This window comes from Stegastes partitus, unplaced genomic scaffold, assembly GCF_000690725.1.
Source record: "Stegastes partitus isolate 25-593 unplaced genomic scaffold, Stegastes_partitus-1.0.2 Scaffold342, whole genome shotgun sequence".
NCBI lineage: Eukaryota > Metazoa > Chordata > Actinopteri > Pomacentridae > Stegastes > Stegastes partitus.
Genome location: NW_007578073.1, coordinates 10,861 through 26,861, shown reverse-complemented (window position 1 = coordinate 26,861; position 16,001 = coordinate 10,861). Strand labels below are relative to the sequence as shown.

The following is a 16,001-nucleotide window of genomic DNA, read 5'->3' as shown; positions in this document are numbered from 1 at the left end:
CATACTCTCAGCATCTGGCATTTATCAATAAGGATACGTTTTAAATGATTATGGTTAAACTGCATATTGGGATTTCTCTTCACAGGGCAGAAAACACAACAGCTCTAATCTTGCCATAACGTTGAGACACATGGAAAAAAAAAGAAAAAATAATAAAAAATAGAATCATGTCCAACTTATTACTATCCATTTGTATATTTAATTTCAATTTGGGCCACTCATAGCTTTAAAATGTCTATCAACAAACGAATCATTGCACCTTAAGCTAACGCTGACATAAGGCCACACTGTGTGTATACAAGGGAAGAGTCCATCTTCCTGTTAGCTGAGTTATGAAAACCATGCAAAGTATGCAGGGAAAGCAAGGTCTTCAACAACGATAGAAACTATGCTGAAAGGGAGGAGAAGGTGAGGAGGTTGCGGAGCAACATAATGAAGAGAAAGAGGAGGGGCAAGGTGAAGATATAGAGGGGGAGGACTGAAGAGGGAAGAAGAATTAAAGCAGAATCAAGAGGAGAGCACCAGGAAAATGAAGCAAAGCCTGAAGAAAACAAAGGGGAGAAAGAAAGGGGGAAGGAGAACTGAGGGGGATGAAGAGAAAGAGGACAAGAAATGTTGGGGGGAGGTAAAAAAGATAAAACAGGGGGGTGGAAAGGAGAAGGAGCGCAACAATATGAGAATGAGGATGTAGGAGAGGAACAGGAACAAGGAGAAACATTGAGGTAAAGGAAGACAAACAATAAGGATGAAGACTAAGGTAAGTATAGCAGGAAAAAGTAGCCAGAGGGAGATTTTTGTTCTTGCAGTGTCTTGATTCTCGATATGTTCCTCAAAGTGTACATAAATAGTCCACTTTCAACTGTAAAGTGGATGCTGTGCAGATAATAAGGAGGCCAATGAACGCAGAGGGGAGCAGTCTGCAGAGGGAGAGGCAGCACTCATCCTGAAAGCCAGTTGTCAGAGCAATCGTGTGTGTGTGTGTGTGTGTGTGTGGGTGTGTGGGTGTGTGGTCTGACAATGAGCGGTTCGCAATCCTGTAGAACCACTGTTGAAGGTGGCAAAACCTCACTGCGTCGTCTATCTGAAGAAGGACAAGAGTCTGCAGCTCTTTATTTCAATCAAAAAATATCAGGATGGAGGTCACGTTGGCTACACAGGAAAACACATGACAGACCAATGGTCACAACAGAGAGAAAGCCGGGGGAGGAGGTGAGGATCGTGTGAAAGTGACACCTCCAACAGACAGCCAGACAGCTATCCAGAGAGAAGTGACAGCGAGTAACTACAATTAAACACCAAACTTCTACACTCTGGCACCTCAGCAGGGACACCTTATGCTCCTGCCAGACACACTCTGCACACACTGATTGCCAAAACAACACTCATGAGACAAACTCATTCTCCAAAGTAGTTGAACTAGTAAGTATTTTCACGTTCTCTTTAATCAATAATTTTGAACAAATTCCCAGGATTGTCTCCAAAATGCTTACTTTGTCCAATCCACAGTCGAAACATCATATTTTCATTGATCTAAAATAGAGAAAAGCAGCAAATCATAGTAGTTGACAAGCTGGAACCAGAACATCTGTTGGTATTTTTGCTTTTTATATTGATCTATTGTATGTATGAACACCTAAAACTTTTTCAATTAAATTTCTGTCACTCGCCTTATTGGTTAAATAAAGCAATCACTGAAGCTGAAGAAGAAGAAGACACCTTGTATAACACTTGTTGCTGGTTACGATTTCCAGTATGTTCACACATTTCACACTACAAAGTGTAGATGATATGGTAAACAGCTGTAATTTACTAACTGACATAATAAATCATTGCGTTGTTTGGAGACAGTCACGGCTCACTGGCTTTCCCCTTGAACATCGACCTTTCTCTGCTCTGTAAAAAAAAGCAGTAACAAGCATCAAATGCATTCACATCAATCTATCAAACAATTTTCTTATTGCTATCGATGAAATGTCTAAACACCAGGTAAGAATAATGTGACGTTCTATGTGAGGCTGTGTAGGAGAAGTGAATCAAGGTGCTGAGAGCTAACATCTTGGGTCATAATCATTGAATTAAAAGCATTTTTTCAGTACTTTGTCTGGTGTTGCATTTGTTTGGGTGGCTGAACTCTTAACATGCATGAAGTAGACAGTATAGCTCTCCAATGATGAGCCCAACAGAGGATATGTTTTGGCAGCTGTTTAGGGCAGGCTGAGGCAAGTCTCAGGGAGGTATCATTGCATGAAATGCAATATATTCCCTGTCTGCAAGCAGAAATAAACCCACATTGCATAACTCATAGAAATCCATGACACGGATGTCTTATCTGAAGAGTTAAACAATTCAAACTAAATTAAAAAGGGGCCAATAAGCTGCAATAAGGTCCTAATCAAACTGTGAAATACTCCCTGTCACTTACTTGCCCACTGATAAGCTTGTTCTGTGCCATGTCCTCTGCAAAAGTTGCACTATTCACAACTTTTTCACCTTGCACTTCATGTCACAAATGCAATGAGGTGTACTCTTACCATGCATTTCGAAACTATTTCATCTGAGTAACTTTCCCATCTGTGAAAAGGTACGGTGGGCTGAAACGTTTTAGAAAATTAAACCTTCAGCTACAACCAAATCACTCATGTCAAAGCAGGTATTTTAACTCTTGACAACTGATGGACAACACAGTGATGTTCTTTTACCATCAGCTTTTCCTCTGCTTCTCAAAGCTAGTTTCTCTGCCAGGCGCAGTATCTTTTTCCACAGCACATCCCATGTTTATGCTGAAGGGCAACCACAGCAAAGTTGCAACCAACTCAGCGCTCTAACATCTCCCTCCAACTCTCCTGGATCACCGCTGCCTTGCCACCTTCCTCAGGGTACTGCCCAGACTCATTCTCCAATTTATTGCTGACATTGATAGGATGGGGGTGAGGAGTCAGGTGGCGCGTGAGGCAACCCTTGTACTGTCTGCGCAGGGTGAGAAAAAGATTCTAAATGAAACACTGCGAGGGAACCCTGCAGCAGCTGTGTGCTATTACATTACATTATCTTGTCAGAGAAGGAAGATGAGCAAGTGAAGCAGTGGGTTGTGAACAGCAGCATCGGGGCAAGTGAGAAATACAAGCAAAAACCTAAAGATGGAGGGAGGGATCAAAGGAGGTAAAGATGTAATTGGAGTGCAGTTAATACTGCTGACAACTCAGTTTGAGGCTGTTTGCCTAGTTTGTCATTGCCAGCTTAGAGGCTGAGGAGGGTGGTGTGTGCGCTTTCCACAAACAGGAGGATATCTACATCACGCACAAACATTCAAACTCACTGGATGAGAAATAATTCTCTGATTAAACTAGCAGCAAATACACTTCTATCTTTCACACACAGACACACAATCCTATCTAAAACTAGAAGTAACACCGAAAAGAAGATTTACTTTTCAGGACAGGATGTATATCCTAGTAAAAAATAAGTGAAAACCTAAACAACTACCTCCTTTTTTATTTTATTAAATGATTTACAGTCTACAGCAAAATTATCAGCACCACAACCACTCCACTTACAACCAGGAACAAATGGGAGGACCTGGTTCTTGGATATTTATCTGTGAGTTATTTAATGTTCTCAGGATTAAAAAGTTAATAAAAATTCTGCGGGATGAGATATATTTCGGCGGCATGGCAGATGTTAATTATAAGAAGGGAGGGATCAAATTAAGTCTGTGTCTCCATTACTTACCACAGGGCCTGACAAAAGCCCTCGCATTTCTGAGAAAAGAACCCGTTAATCAGCCAAAGTTTCACTCGGCCGCTGATGAAAGGCAGGGCGATGTGACAAGCCTAACAGATTGTTCAAGGAAACGGGGGCCGCCCGCAATGAACATGACCAAGAAGGGGGATAAAATGAAAAGGACAAGAGAAAGGGTGAGAAAAAGTGGGATTGCAGAGAAGAGAGAAAGAGTGCAAGATGAAGAGAATTTGGACAAGAGAAGAAGAGAAAAGCTGTGGTCAAGCGAGAGAGACAGAGTAGTGAGGACAGAAATTTAATGACGCTTAATGTACAGTCCTGAGCAGCACTGGGGAAACCAGGCAGGATATGTGGTGTATAAGCAAGGGATAAGAAGGCACTCTGTTGTCTAGACACTCACATTTTTGAAAAGGGATAAAAATAGCTTGAGGAGGACCACAAGAAAAGTATCAAGATACTACAGAAATGGTGCTGAAGGCACATCATAGGTAAGCAGTGGACAGGACAGCAGTCTGTAATGCCTCTGACAGTATTCCTCCACACATTTGGAGTGCAATTATGTCATTGCATGTGTTCTTTGGCTAATTCAGAATGGTCTGGCATCAAGGCAACGCTGATTATTGGAGAGAAGGGTTTCACTACTTGTTACCTAATGTGAATATATAAAAGCTTGGACACTTTCTCACTGTCTGTTGTGTGTGAATTAATTTAATGCTAAGCAGAGGACAAGTAGAGGGACACTGGAAGAACCAAAAAAGCCTGGTTGCCCACCAGGCCTGTGTACCACAGAAGATTGATGTTAAGCTACAGTAAAAAAAAAAAAAAAAAAAAGGGGGGGGGGGGGCTAGTTGAAAACAGATAGGGTATAATGATTGGAAAGCTCAACGGCGATATCTAACACAAGCTGCTCCACCAAGTCCATGTCCAATCGACGAGGCACAGCTGGCGAGCACCTTATCCTGAGCATCACAAAACTATAGAACCCTCGTGCTCCCATCCGTCTGTTGCTGGCCTGGGTCGGCCCACTGTCAGAAGAGACTCTTAGCTGCAGTAGTTCACCGACCATCAGACCATTAACACATCCATTAAGATTTTACCAGCACCTGTCTGTCTCTGTCTACAAGACACCTTGCAGCACTCCAGTAGTGGCTGTCAGGCTTGCCTACATTTTTTAAAAATGAAAAAGCTGGGTATTATAGTTTGTACAAAAGTAGCTTTTTTTTTATTGTCTTTGCTAGTTTGCAGGTGCTCGAAACAACAATTTAAAAGCTAATTGCTTTTTTTTTTTTTTTAAAGCTATTGAGTAATTGTGCAATTCATAATCCTAATTGTCAATTATTCATTTTAATCATCCAAATATTCTAAACTACTAGTCAGTTGCAGCGCTACTACAGCCAATGGGTGAACAGAGGCAACGCTAGAAACAAATTAACTTCATGGCAGCTGCTCTTGTATGCTAATGTAAGAGAATTACTGGCCAGGTGTTACTAATTGTGACCCTGTGTGTAGGGTGTTTAATTCATTTGGCTTTAAAAAAAAAAAAAAGGTCTCTATTTTTCATGACACTGTCCAACTTGCATTAGACATGTGAAGTCACAAGACACTGTGACACTGACATTATCTAAAACATGTTTGTAAAACGGACCCCTGATGTGACTGCTGATGCTCTCCTGTTGGAGCTGTTAGATTTTCTGAGATTCATTAAGTGCTTGACAGAGACCACATATTTGATTTAAAAAATGCATCCTAAAATTTTAATTGGATGTGGATGACACTGAAATTTCAACCATGACATCTGGTTTTGTTTAACACCACAAGTGCCTTTCAGTTCAGCTAGTTCTCAAATTTACCCCACACTGCTTTCTGGATGCACTGACATAAGAGGTAGCCTCCTGCAGCACTGAGCTGAATAAATCATTATTCAGTTTACAATTGAGTTACTTAACATGTTTAATCGGGCCTTGCATACTTGAGCCTTTAGCAAGAAGAGAGTTCTACAATGCATTTGCTGCATGCAGCAGATTTAAAGGTAAGTGATAGAGTGTGAGTCAAACCCTAAAACTCATGCCTCTCAGGCTGTATGTATGCCATCTCTCACAAGACAGCAGCTCACCAGACTATTTACTATCTGGCGAACAATAAAGCGAGTTAAGCATTAGCCACTTTTCAGATAGTTATATGGAATGTAGAGCCAGGCCTACCAGCACTTCACTGACAGCCAGGAGAACATGGCAACTGTGTAGATAAATGTGACATGGAGCAAGTGCTGAATAAGTAATTACTGTGATGTACATAAATACCCATTGTGCTCAGTTGATCTACCTAGTGCAGAAAATCAGAAGCTGAGGAGTAGCAGGTGTAAAGGGAGGGAAGGTAACGAACCATGCATGGGTCATTATTAGCTCACTTTTTGACCTTTAAACTGTGACCTTAAGTTAGAAAAAGGCCTCTGAAAAAATTCTCTCAGCTCAGGGGTGAAAAGAGAAAGGGCTTCAGGAAAACAAAGAGTGCTTTAAACTGTTCTTTAAAGAAATGCACACATTAAAAAGCTTTTACAAGAATCATTACCCACTTCAAATAGCATTAAGGTTTACTTTAAGTAGAAAAAAATCCTTTAAACCTGACCATCACCATTTCCAGGTTTCCTGCTTCAAAATAGTTGCCAAAAAAAAAACACATTTTCATATCACGGGCAGGTGCTAAACGAGCAGGCCCCTTCACGAACACAACAGGATTTTCAATAGGCCCCTGTTGATCATCCGTGTGTGAAAAATGTGGTGATAACTTTTATACACAAGCAGATGCTCCTGCTGTCTGGGTTGTACACTGAGGTGCACTGCAACACTGTCAGAAAATTCTCTAAAAGTGCAAATTTTGAACGAGACAGAAAAGACTCACGAGTTGGAACAGAGTAAATACATCATATCTGTCATTAAACGAGAAACACATAAACCCCCATTTAGGAGAGATACAGTAAAACAACAGGGCAAGAACCCAAAAACTACACAGCTTAATTAATAAATGAACCTCTGTCAAAATGAAAAACTGTCAAAAGGCATTTATACTGCTTGTCTTCCCCTTGAGAAACAAAAACATATGGTTTAAGCAAAGTGACCTTTTGTCCCCTTTTTTCCCATCGTCTGTTTCTCCATCAACAACATTTTGCTTATAGTTTCTGTCACAGTATACACAGAGAGCACACCAACCTCTAAAATGTTTTTTAGCTTGCTGCTATGTTGTTGAGAGCTTGGCTAAAAAGCAAAGAATAGATCACAACAACAATCAGAATCATAATAAGTTGCATAATTTGCAGCTTTTTTTGATTATGCATGTTGTTGTTACTTTTGGAGGCAAGTACACAAGTGTGGTTGTGGCTGTAACATTTGTGTGTAGAGCTGTTACTTCTGAAAAGTTGGTAAACTAGCTTGGGGCAATTGTCAAGCTATATCGGTGTATATACATATTATTATTATTATTATTACATTAGATCCTATTATTAGAAATAATAAGAAACAGTATTATGATATGTTTTGTTCCATCACATCTGCACCCCACCAGTCCTGCCAACTTGTAACATGACTGATTACCTGCTCTGGGAAGCCTGGCCCATACTACTTTCCTTTATTACAAGTTCCTTAGACCAGTATGATGTGCTGGATTTACTGAATAGCTGACTTTTTTCATTGAGGCAATTACTTTGTGGTCTTGAGACAACACTATCAGGAGTATTATGTGTTTTTCAATAGACATATTTATTGTGAAGTTTTACCGTTGCCGTACACACAGCTGTTACCATGAGCCTTATTTGCCTCGTCAAACTGCAATGGTGTTAAAACTTTGCTTGTCACAAAATAATTGACAACCAATTGACTTACATTTGAGGGCGTGATGTAATGATCTTATCACATTCGCTAACCTGATGCTCTTTGAATCCTTGAAACGAGTTGGCATAGCTCTAGGTCTACGTTTAAAAACATCCTTCACAGACGGGTTTGTGGCGTCTGTGAGCTCGCCCTGACTGTTGGCAGAAAGCAAAGCCATACTTTGCTTCATGCATCTAAATTGTGGACAATCTGAACAGTTGGAAAGAGAACTTGTTTTTGCAGCCCGCCTCTTGTTTTGTCACCATGAAAGCTGCTGCGTGTGTAAGAAAAAAAAAAAAAAAACTGTCGACATGCTCGCTATGCCTGCAGGGAGTGGAAGCAGAGTGCTGCACACAAACATTGGCCCGCCTTCATACATCGAGGCAACTCACAAGAAGTACGACTTCTCTGAAAACACTATCTTTAAGAATCAATACTAATAAAGTGGGCAATAGTCTTATTTTTAACCCCAGAATATTGTTTTCACTTTCCCCCATCAGCATATCAGGCAACACTAGTATGCCTTCATGACAGCAAACAACTTTTTATGAACCTGTCAAACAACTTTGGATGACGAGTCACATGACTCTCGCTCCATTCAGTTGATGACAATGATCACCCTCATGGCACTGTTATCACTTTCAGTTCAAAATCAGAATTTGTCCAGAGCAATTTGAGCATCAAATGACAAATGGCACGTAGACTGTGCTTGGATTGAGCCAGTGAACAGGATTTAACTCAGGAACATCTCTTATTCTAAATGAAGGGCACCTTCATTCAAATTACCATCCAAAAAAAACAGTAAAGGCAAAAGAAAAATCTGAGATCAAGCATACATTTGAAAACAACCTTCATTTTAGTGAGTTTTACATTTTAATATGAAGACACCTTGTTGTATAATGTGATTAAGTAGACCAGACGCATGTGCAACAGATGAAAGGTGTTAACAGAACAAGTGTAAGAAGCTTGTGAGCATGTTTCCTGTGACCCCAAGTGTCAGTGTTACTCCAGCAGCATGACCTCTCAGAGCCTCCTCTGTTCCTCACTGCTGCTCCTCTGTTGCTGTAGTGAGGCAGGACTGTACACAGGCATGTATGGAGAACGGCAGCCACGCTTGCCAAGCTTTTTAATAAACTGAGCTTGGCTGTGTTCCTGTTTGGTTTTTGGCCACTTGAATTGTTGCTCTGGATTTATTTCAGTAAACACTGATTCTTATGACACTTATTCAAATGTTATTTTTTCGAATGAATTAAAACATGTTTCAGTGACTTTTAGAGTAAATTAGCTATACTCTGAAACTTTCTACATGCCATCTACATTTGTAAAAAGGCTGACACTGGGAAAAGTAGCTAGAACTTTTCACAGGTGTCCTTGCTGTGATATATTATTACAAAGAGGCTGTAGACTATGGCAGAGCTCTATGCTGATGGAATGCTTTCATCATGAAGTAAAACAGCAAGAACTGTATTGAACAGCAGCATAGTGTGGATAACTGATGAAAGAGAATGTCTGGAGGACTTTCTTTCTTAATGCAAGACATCTCTACTGAGAAGTCCATTTATTAAAACAGGTAGATTCTTAACAGACGCAGGGCTTCTATATGTTGTTAAAGTCAATCAAACTGAGGCTGGTTAACTCCAGGTACCACTCATTTATTGTAGATATGCAAGACAAGGGCCAAAAGAAACAAAACTGCAGGTGTCACATGACGGTTATGTTAACATAATCACGACTATTAACCTATTACTTCACCTAGTGCTCCTCTTTTCTTCTGTTCTTTATCTATAATATGGTTCTCTCTCTCAGTCTCACCTATTACCTACTAACTATAAAATATAACAGCTGTGTTATGACTTAAATAACAACGCTATTGTAAATGCAGGACAACATCACAGCAAGGGCTTCATGGGAAATAAGTATGTGTGTATTTTCCTGCGAACACAGTAGATATAAAGTCTCACTTCTCAAAGGTACTAAGAACCATATAATTACTTTTCTGAGAAATATAGCTTAAATGTCACAGGTAATGGTGCAGCCTCAACGCAATGTTTACAGTTCGGTCATGTTAATGTGATACTGTACTGGTTCCTACAAGGACAGTGTGGCAGTGTCACTGTCAGATTTAGTCCTTTAAGTTTCCCAAATTATTGCCAAAAATCTGACTTTTGCTGATACTGCATGATAAAACTGCGTCCTGTCCATTTCTGCAATCCGGATCGAACTACATTGTACAACTACATTGAAAGCATTAGGATGGGACATTAAAGTGTACACTGAAACTCAGACTAATGAGCTTTTACTCTGGTGATGTATCCTGTGAACACACTCAAGGACCTGGTTCAGTCTGACAGCAAGAGGAACGGGCAAAGCATTTCTATTTTGCTCTTGCTGTGCTCTTAACCTCCTGAAACATCTCCTCAGACACATCTAATCTTCTCATCCCATGCTGCTCAATCTTCCTACAGTCAGTTAACCCAGCAAAGGCAGATTAATGAGAAATTAATCTTTTTAATTCACTGTAAAGGTCTCTTGTTCTTTTAACCAGATAAGCCGCCACTGGACTTTGCCAGATGATGATAACATTAAATGTAATTTATGAAGACCTTTCTGTAATATAGAACCTTCATCTCAGCGTGGACTTCAGCTGACAGCGAGAAAAAGAAGTCAAGACAGCATTATGGTGATCATTCTCTCTTTCTAAAGCTCAGTCAAGATGGTTTACATCACTGCATCATTTGCAAATGTTTCATAGCTAAAACATGGAATTACAATGAGAAAATAAATGTGAATTTCAGCCTTGGACAGCAAAAGAAAAAACACAATACACTTGTAAACTTTGTAAGCAATACATTTACATTTCACCGAGTGAAGCTCTGGTTGTTTTTCCATCTGCAAATTGCGTTTTCCCCATTTATTTCTGGGAACTGTCATGACTCATTCAAGAATAACATTAAACATAGTGTGTGTTTATGTATTAGTGTGTGTGTATGAACGTGTACATGTGAAAACAATAAAACTGCATCCTGCTGTGTTTCACGCATTGCTACACAGTAGGTGGCTATTTCCTGCTTTGCCATGTCATTAGTTTGTTATCAGCTACTGGCTTACAGGTGACTCATACACACAATGAACAATGACACCATGCATCAGCCGGTTGCCAGGCAACCTGCATAGCTCCGACTGACTGTGCAGAAACAGAGGCTGATAGAAATCTTGGGAAAGAAACAGACACTGTGGGGAGCATAATTTTACAAAACTTTCTTTTGGAATCTCCACAAGACATCAAAAGTTACACAAAAGTTTAAACTAAAAACGAGACAAGTGACCGTGTTACACATGTCAGTTATTTCTAAACTGTCATGTACATGAAAAACCTGGTTACTGTAACTAGGGCATGGAAATAAGAGAATTTAGATGATTAATTTGGAAAGAAGCAGTAAAACAACAACCTTAAGCCAGCATTATTGGAGCAACAAAGAGACAATATTAATGCAGGATGCCATGATGAAGTACAACAGAACATTAACCCTCTGAACTCTACGCAGTTACTGGACATTTTTTTGCTCCTATCACATTTTTCCTTACTGTGGGCTCGTTTCAAACTGCAATAAAAAAAAAATAGTCCTGCACCTCTGTGGAAACAGCACAACAACGCTAGAGTTCAGAGAAGTCAGTAATTCCTTCTGTGCATTATGACACAGTTATGGTCAATTCGTGGTCCCGTCCCCCCCCACCCCCCAAGTCCACCAGGGTCTGTGCAGACTGTCTGCATGCAGCACAAAATCTGTGACCACACAGACTGTCAGCACTTCAAGTGTCGACTGTGCATGTGGCATGAAAACAAGTAGTGTTTAAAACAAATGTTCGGTATGAGAAGAAACTGAGAATCTCAGCCATCAACACCCTTAGAACTCAGCATTAACAGAGCTGTGATTGAATTATAGCCTGCATGACTTTGAAGGAGCTTTGTTTGTACACGCTTTTTATCAACACAGCCCAAACACAGTATGAAGTCCTAATTTCTTCAAAAATCCTATGCTCGGCTCTGTGCTACAGCGTAATCTATACCCAGCTGGTGTTTCTCTGTGTATTTCTCTGTGTTCAATATGAGGGTAAATACAACCGTCCACGTAAAGAGCCGTGTCCACAGCCCGCTTATTAGCCTGCTTACATGAATGCAGAAAGAATGAACGGATTCCTAAAATTCCATAAATCTACTGAACAGAAAAAAACAAACCTAATTTTCTTCTATTATTTATTTTACAAGAACTGGAATCAAATGTGTGCAACATTTTTCTAGGTGTGCACAGGTGTTACAAACACCCGGAAAAAAATGGGGGCTGTACATCCTCTAGATGTTTTACTATTTGCATTTTCATTTTGTTTTCATCCTGATCTCCTACCTGCTCTGTGTAAGCACAGCCTGTGATTCAGCTGAAAACTCCTTCATTTTTTTGCCTCATGACTGTTGTTGTGCGGGAAGTCATGGCTTCTTGTTTGTGACAAGGAGTCTAGAATTTTTTGCTTTTTAAAAAATCTGCTTATTGCATACAGTTTGTTTTGAGCATTTTTTTCATTTGATAAAACATCCCAAGCAATCAGCTGTTTAAGGAACCAGGTTATGGCAGTGTAGATAAATACTTTTACTGGTTTCTGCTGTTACCAGGTGTCCTACAGTAGTCAAGCTACTGAAGTGCAAGTAAACATAGTGTTTGTCTGTGAAGTACGTTGAGAATGCTAAGAAAGAACTATAATTGTTTTAGCCACAGACAGTTTGTGGGTTAACTTTTAACTTTCTGTGACTATATTAAGTCTCAGCCAGATAAAAAATATTGCTGGAATAAATGACTGAATTCTGAATCCAAAAGTCCAAAACACTGAAGAGCTGTCCAAAGATGTGGAAAGGTCTGCCAGTATCTCTGTCAGCGCTGTGTATTGCTAATTACAATTCGCTTCCACAGAGCCTGTCCATGGTAAACCATCATGTTTCCCTTTGTGTAATGAAGTCCTTGCTGTCATTGTTTTGATTTACCTTTATATTACTGTTCATTCAACACATAGAGTAGAAGCCTCTAATCTGTGTGTCTGCTGTGCTTTGTCAGCAAACGCTTTCCCAGCACGTTCTCTAGCTGCTTCACAGTAAAAGCCTCCAGCAGTTCACTGGTGTAAAATTATCAGTTCTCTAAGCAAGAGCTCTTTTTGGCTGCATTGTAGCTGTATAAAACAAGAGCATTATACTGTTTCATAGTTTCTTCTCTTTTTTTTCCTGTGTCTTTTAACCAAACTCAAATGGGACCAAGCTACATGAATCAAGGACAAAGGCAGTATGATGTCAGAATGTGGTTTGATGTTCCCAGCGAGTCCTCGTTCCACAGAACGAGTAAATTTTGTGCCCAAGTCAATTAAATTCAAGTATAAACCAATGAATACTTAACTTGTGCATGGAAAACGGAGAACTCGTGTGTTATTTTACATAAGTAGTAATCACAAAAGGCTTCATCACACATCATAGACTGATACATGATGTATGAGGCAGTATGGACCTGCTTAAGGTAACAGCAGTTTTATGATTTCTTTTCTTACTAAACAGTGATACTCTACAGTAAGGAATTTGTGGATGGTTTGAGTCAATATGGAAATAATCCGATGTAAACCAGGTAATAATAGTTAAATAATCCACCCACTGTTCATTTGCCAAAACAATTATCGTGCTCCGTTGTGGTTTTACAGTCTTGCTTTTTCTTAAACCTTCACTCAGTACAGATTGCTTTGGCTTACTTGTAACCTAAGTAAAACAAATGCCTTCAGAGCTACCTCCTTCCCAAGTTGGATACCTGTGGTTTCCCTCTATTGTGTTGTCAAGCCAGTGTCAAACCATTTTCACACTGGAGGAGCCAAACCAAAGCCCGTTTTCCTGCCAACAACAGCAGCTGCTATGGCAGCACACTGGGAGGTCCACTTTATAGGAGCAGGTCACTTCTTTAAAAAGGGCAATAAGAACATTTTGCTCAACTCTGCCTACACCAAAGATTCTGAGAGTCAGTGTCTTGTTGGAACGAGCTTCAGTACGTAACTTCATGAGGATACAGACTGCAACTCACCCACCAGAGACAGATCAAACAGGCGCTCGTTTAAAAGACAAAAACGGTAGCTATTCAAAATAAATTGTCAGTGAGGAGCTTGCTGTTTATCCCTACAGTTTGCACACAGTTTCTTTTAAACTCATTGGGTTCTTTTTTTTTTTTTTTTTTTTTTTTAAAGGGCACAAATGTGACCTGGCATTGACTGTGCAGATGTGTCTCCTTGTGCGTGCGGTTTGGAAGGATTCATCAGTTGATCACAGCACACCTACCACTTCAGCACCATAATCCTCAAGCACGTCTACAACACTGGCACAACCTATATTACCTTCCTAAACCACATGCTGCCAAATTGGCAGACACACTGATTAAGATGAAGTCTACTTTCTGGAAATGAAAAAGCTGTAAATCGTGGGTTTACACAGCAGAATGAGGCAGTGAGAGGGGGAGAGAGATCACACTCCAGTGCATTGCTTCAAAGGAAACTTCAAAACAGTGATGGAGCACATGGGAGACCAAACCTCCTGCTAGGCAAGCCAAGTCCGAGCCAGAACAAAGTCTACACATTTAGACTCCAAGGTACTTTGATAACTAGTACTCACACCATCTATATCTCAATCACAGCACTGTGTTCAGCATCTCCAGTCTTCTTTTTCTTTTTCATATCACTGTATGCCCTATTTTGGTGATTTGATATGAGATTCTCTTGGCCTTAACTGAGAAAAGTCCCTCAGTGGTGTAAAAATAATTCAAATCATCAGTTTGTGCATTTAGAATCAGGTGCCCATAACATTACACTTAGAATGGTGATGATGTCCTGACTTCAGGGTTAGAAATTATAACCAAATCACAAACCAAACAGTAATGTTTGGATTTACAATCCAGAGTAGGCTGCTCAGTCTTTAATCAAAATAAGCTCTACAAATGTGAAGAGTAAATCAACTAAAAATAAAAAATAAAAATAAAAAGTCGATGCTTTCCTGATGTACGCTGTGTTTTAGCTTGATATACATATGCCGAGTTATGTAGCTGACCACTAATTGTCCTAAACCACTCATGTCGTGATCTACGACAGAGGCTTTTTGGCGGACACGCGAAAAAACATTTGAATATGCCAGATTTTAAACGGAGTGTTGTCACGCTTCCACTCACCCGTATTCTTCTCATCGCAGCCACAATCTCAACTCGGCTGCTTGGCCGCGTCACGTCCAGACTGCCGATATACTGTAGTCAGGAAGGTAAAAAAAAAAAAAAAATGACAGGTACAACACATTAATGGATTAATAGTTGGCGTTCACTTCATTTTAATTTAGAAAGACCGTTCAAGTTTCCACCTGAGGCAATAATTAACTCTGCGCAACTTCACCGCCTCGGCTAGCTAACAACTTAGTTCACGAGCTAGCGAGATGTGTCGCGATTGGGTTTCAGTATTTAAAAAAGTCGATATTTCAGTTAGCTTTGAACACCATATCTCTTTGTTAAACGTTTGGGTGTTTGGACACAGGTTGGTAAACGAAGAACACTCAAAACCATATCATTTGAGTTAAGTTGAGCGCTACCTATTAGCCGTTTACACTTTAAAGTTTGTAAATTCACCTTTGCCTCGAAGTTGATCCCATGCTGGAATGCTTCCTCGTTGTGCAACGGGATCCTCAGATCATGCCCATCATCAACGAGGTTGTACTTGGTTTTTCCAGGCATTTTCACCAGCATTTACTACTCCACACTACCAGAGGAAGCAAGAAATATCAACCGAGTCGATTCAATAGAAAGAAATCCAAGAAGAAAAAAAAAACAATCCCAAATCCGGTCAGTAGATGTTCTCCATCGCAGTGAAGCGTCCCGGCATTGTAACGCTGCTACGCCGCCCACAACAGCGGCCAAGTGGCGGCAACAACTTGAGCAGCGCTCCGGCGAACCGCTGCCCCGCTAACGTCCACCGTAACTGCTTCACAAACACATGCAGGAAGACGGGAACAGCGTCATGCGTGGGCAGATGTGTTTTCCTGACTTTTCCTGTGGTGAGTGTGGAAGTTGGTCGGGTCCTGTCTCCGGTTCTGGACTCTCCCCCCCCCCCCGCACGGAGGGAGGGTGTGATTGGAGGAGTCCGGGGATCCCACCTGTTTCCATTGGAACAGAGGCGCACCGTGGCCCGCCGGAGGAGTGGCTCGAGCTGTGGTACCTGCCCCCTCTCTGCACTTCTACCCTCCCTTCACACACACACACTCACACACACACACAATAATGGGAATAACCCGACTGGCACCCATGCAAACTCAAGAGTGGTGTAGACGGTTGTATATTCCCATTTCTTTTCCGC

At 40.6% G+C, this 16,001-nt stretch overlaps 1 protein-coding gene across 1 annotated transcript in view; it reads right to left on the bottom strand.

Annotated features, from left to right (window-relative positions):
- Positions 1-15,694, bottom strand: part of LOC103358909 (carboxyl-terminal PDZ ligand of neuronal nitric oxide synthase protein-like) — a 212,305-nt gene extending 196,611 nt beyond the window's left edge. Inside the window, exons 1-2 of the mRNA XM_008284060.1 lie at positions 15,278-15,694; positions 14,834-14,905 (exon numbers count right to left, since the gene is read on the bottom strand). Coding sequence (XP_008282282.1) covers positions 14,834-14,905; positions 15,278-15,394 — 189 coding nt within the window. The 5' untranslated portion in view covers positions 15,395-15,694. The remainder of the gene's footprint in view (positions 1-14,833; positions 14,906-15,277) is intronic.
- Between the last annotated feature and the right edge of the window lie 307 nt (positions 15,695-16,001).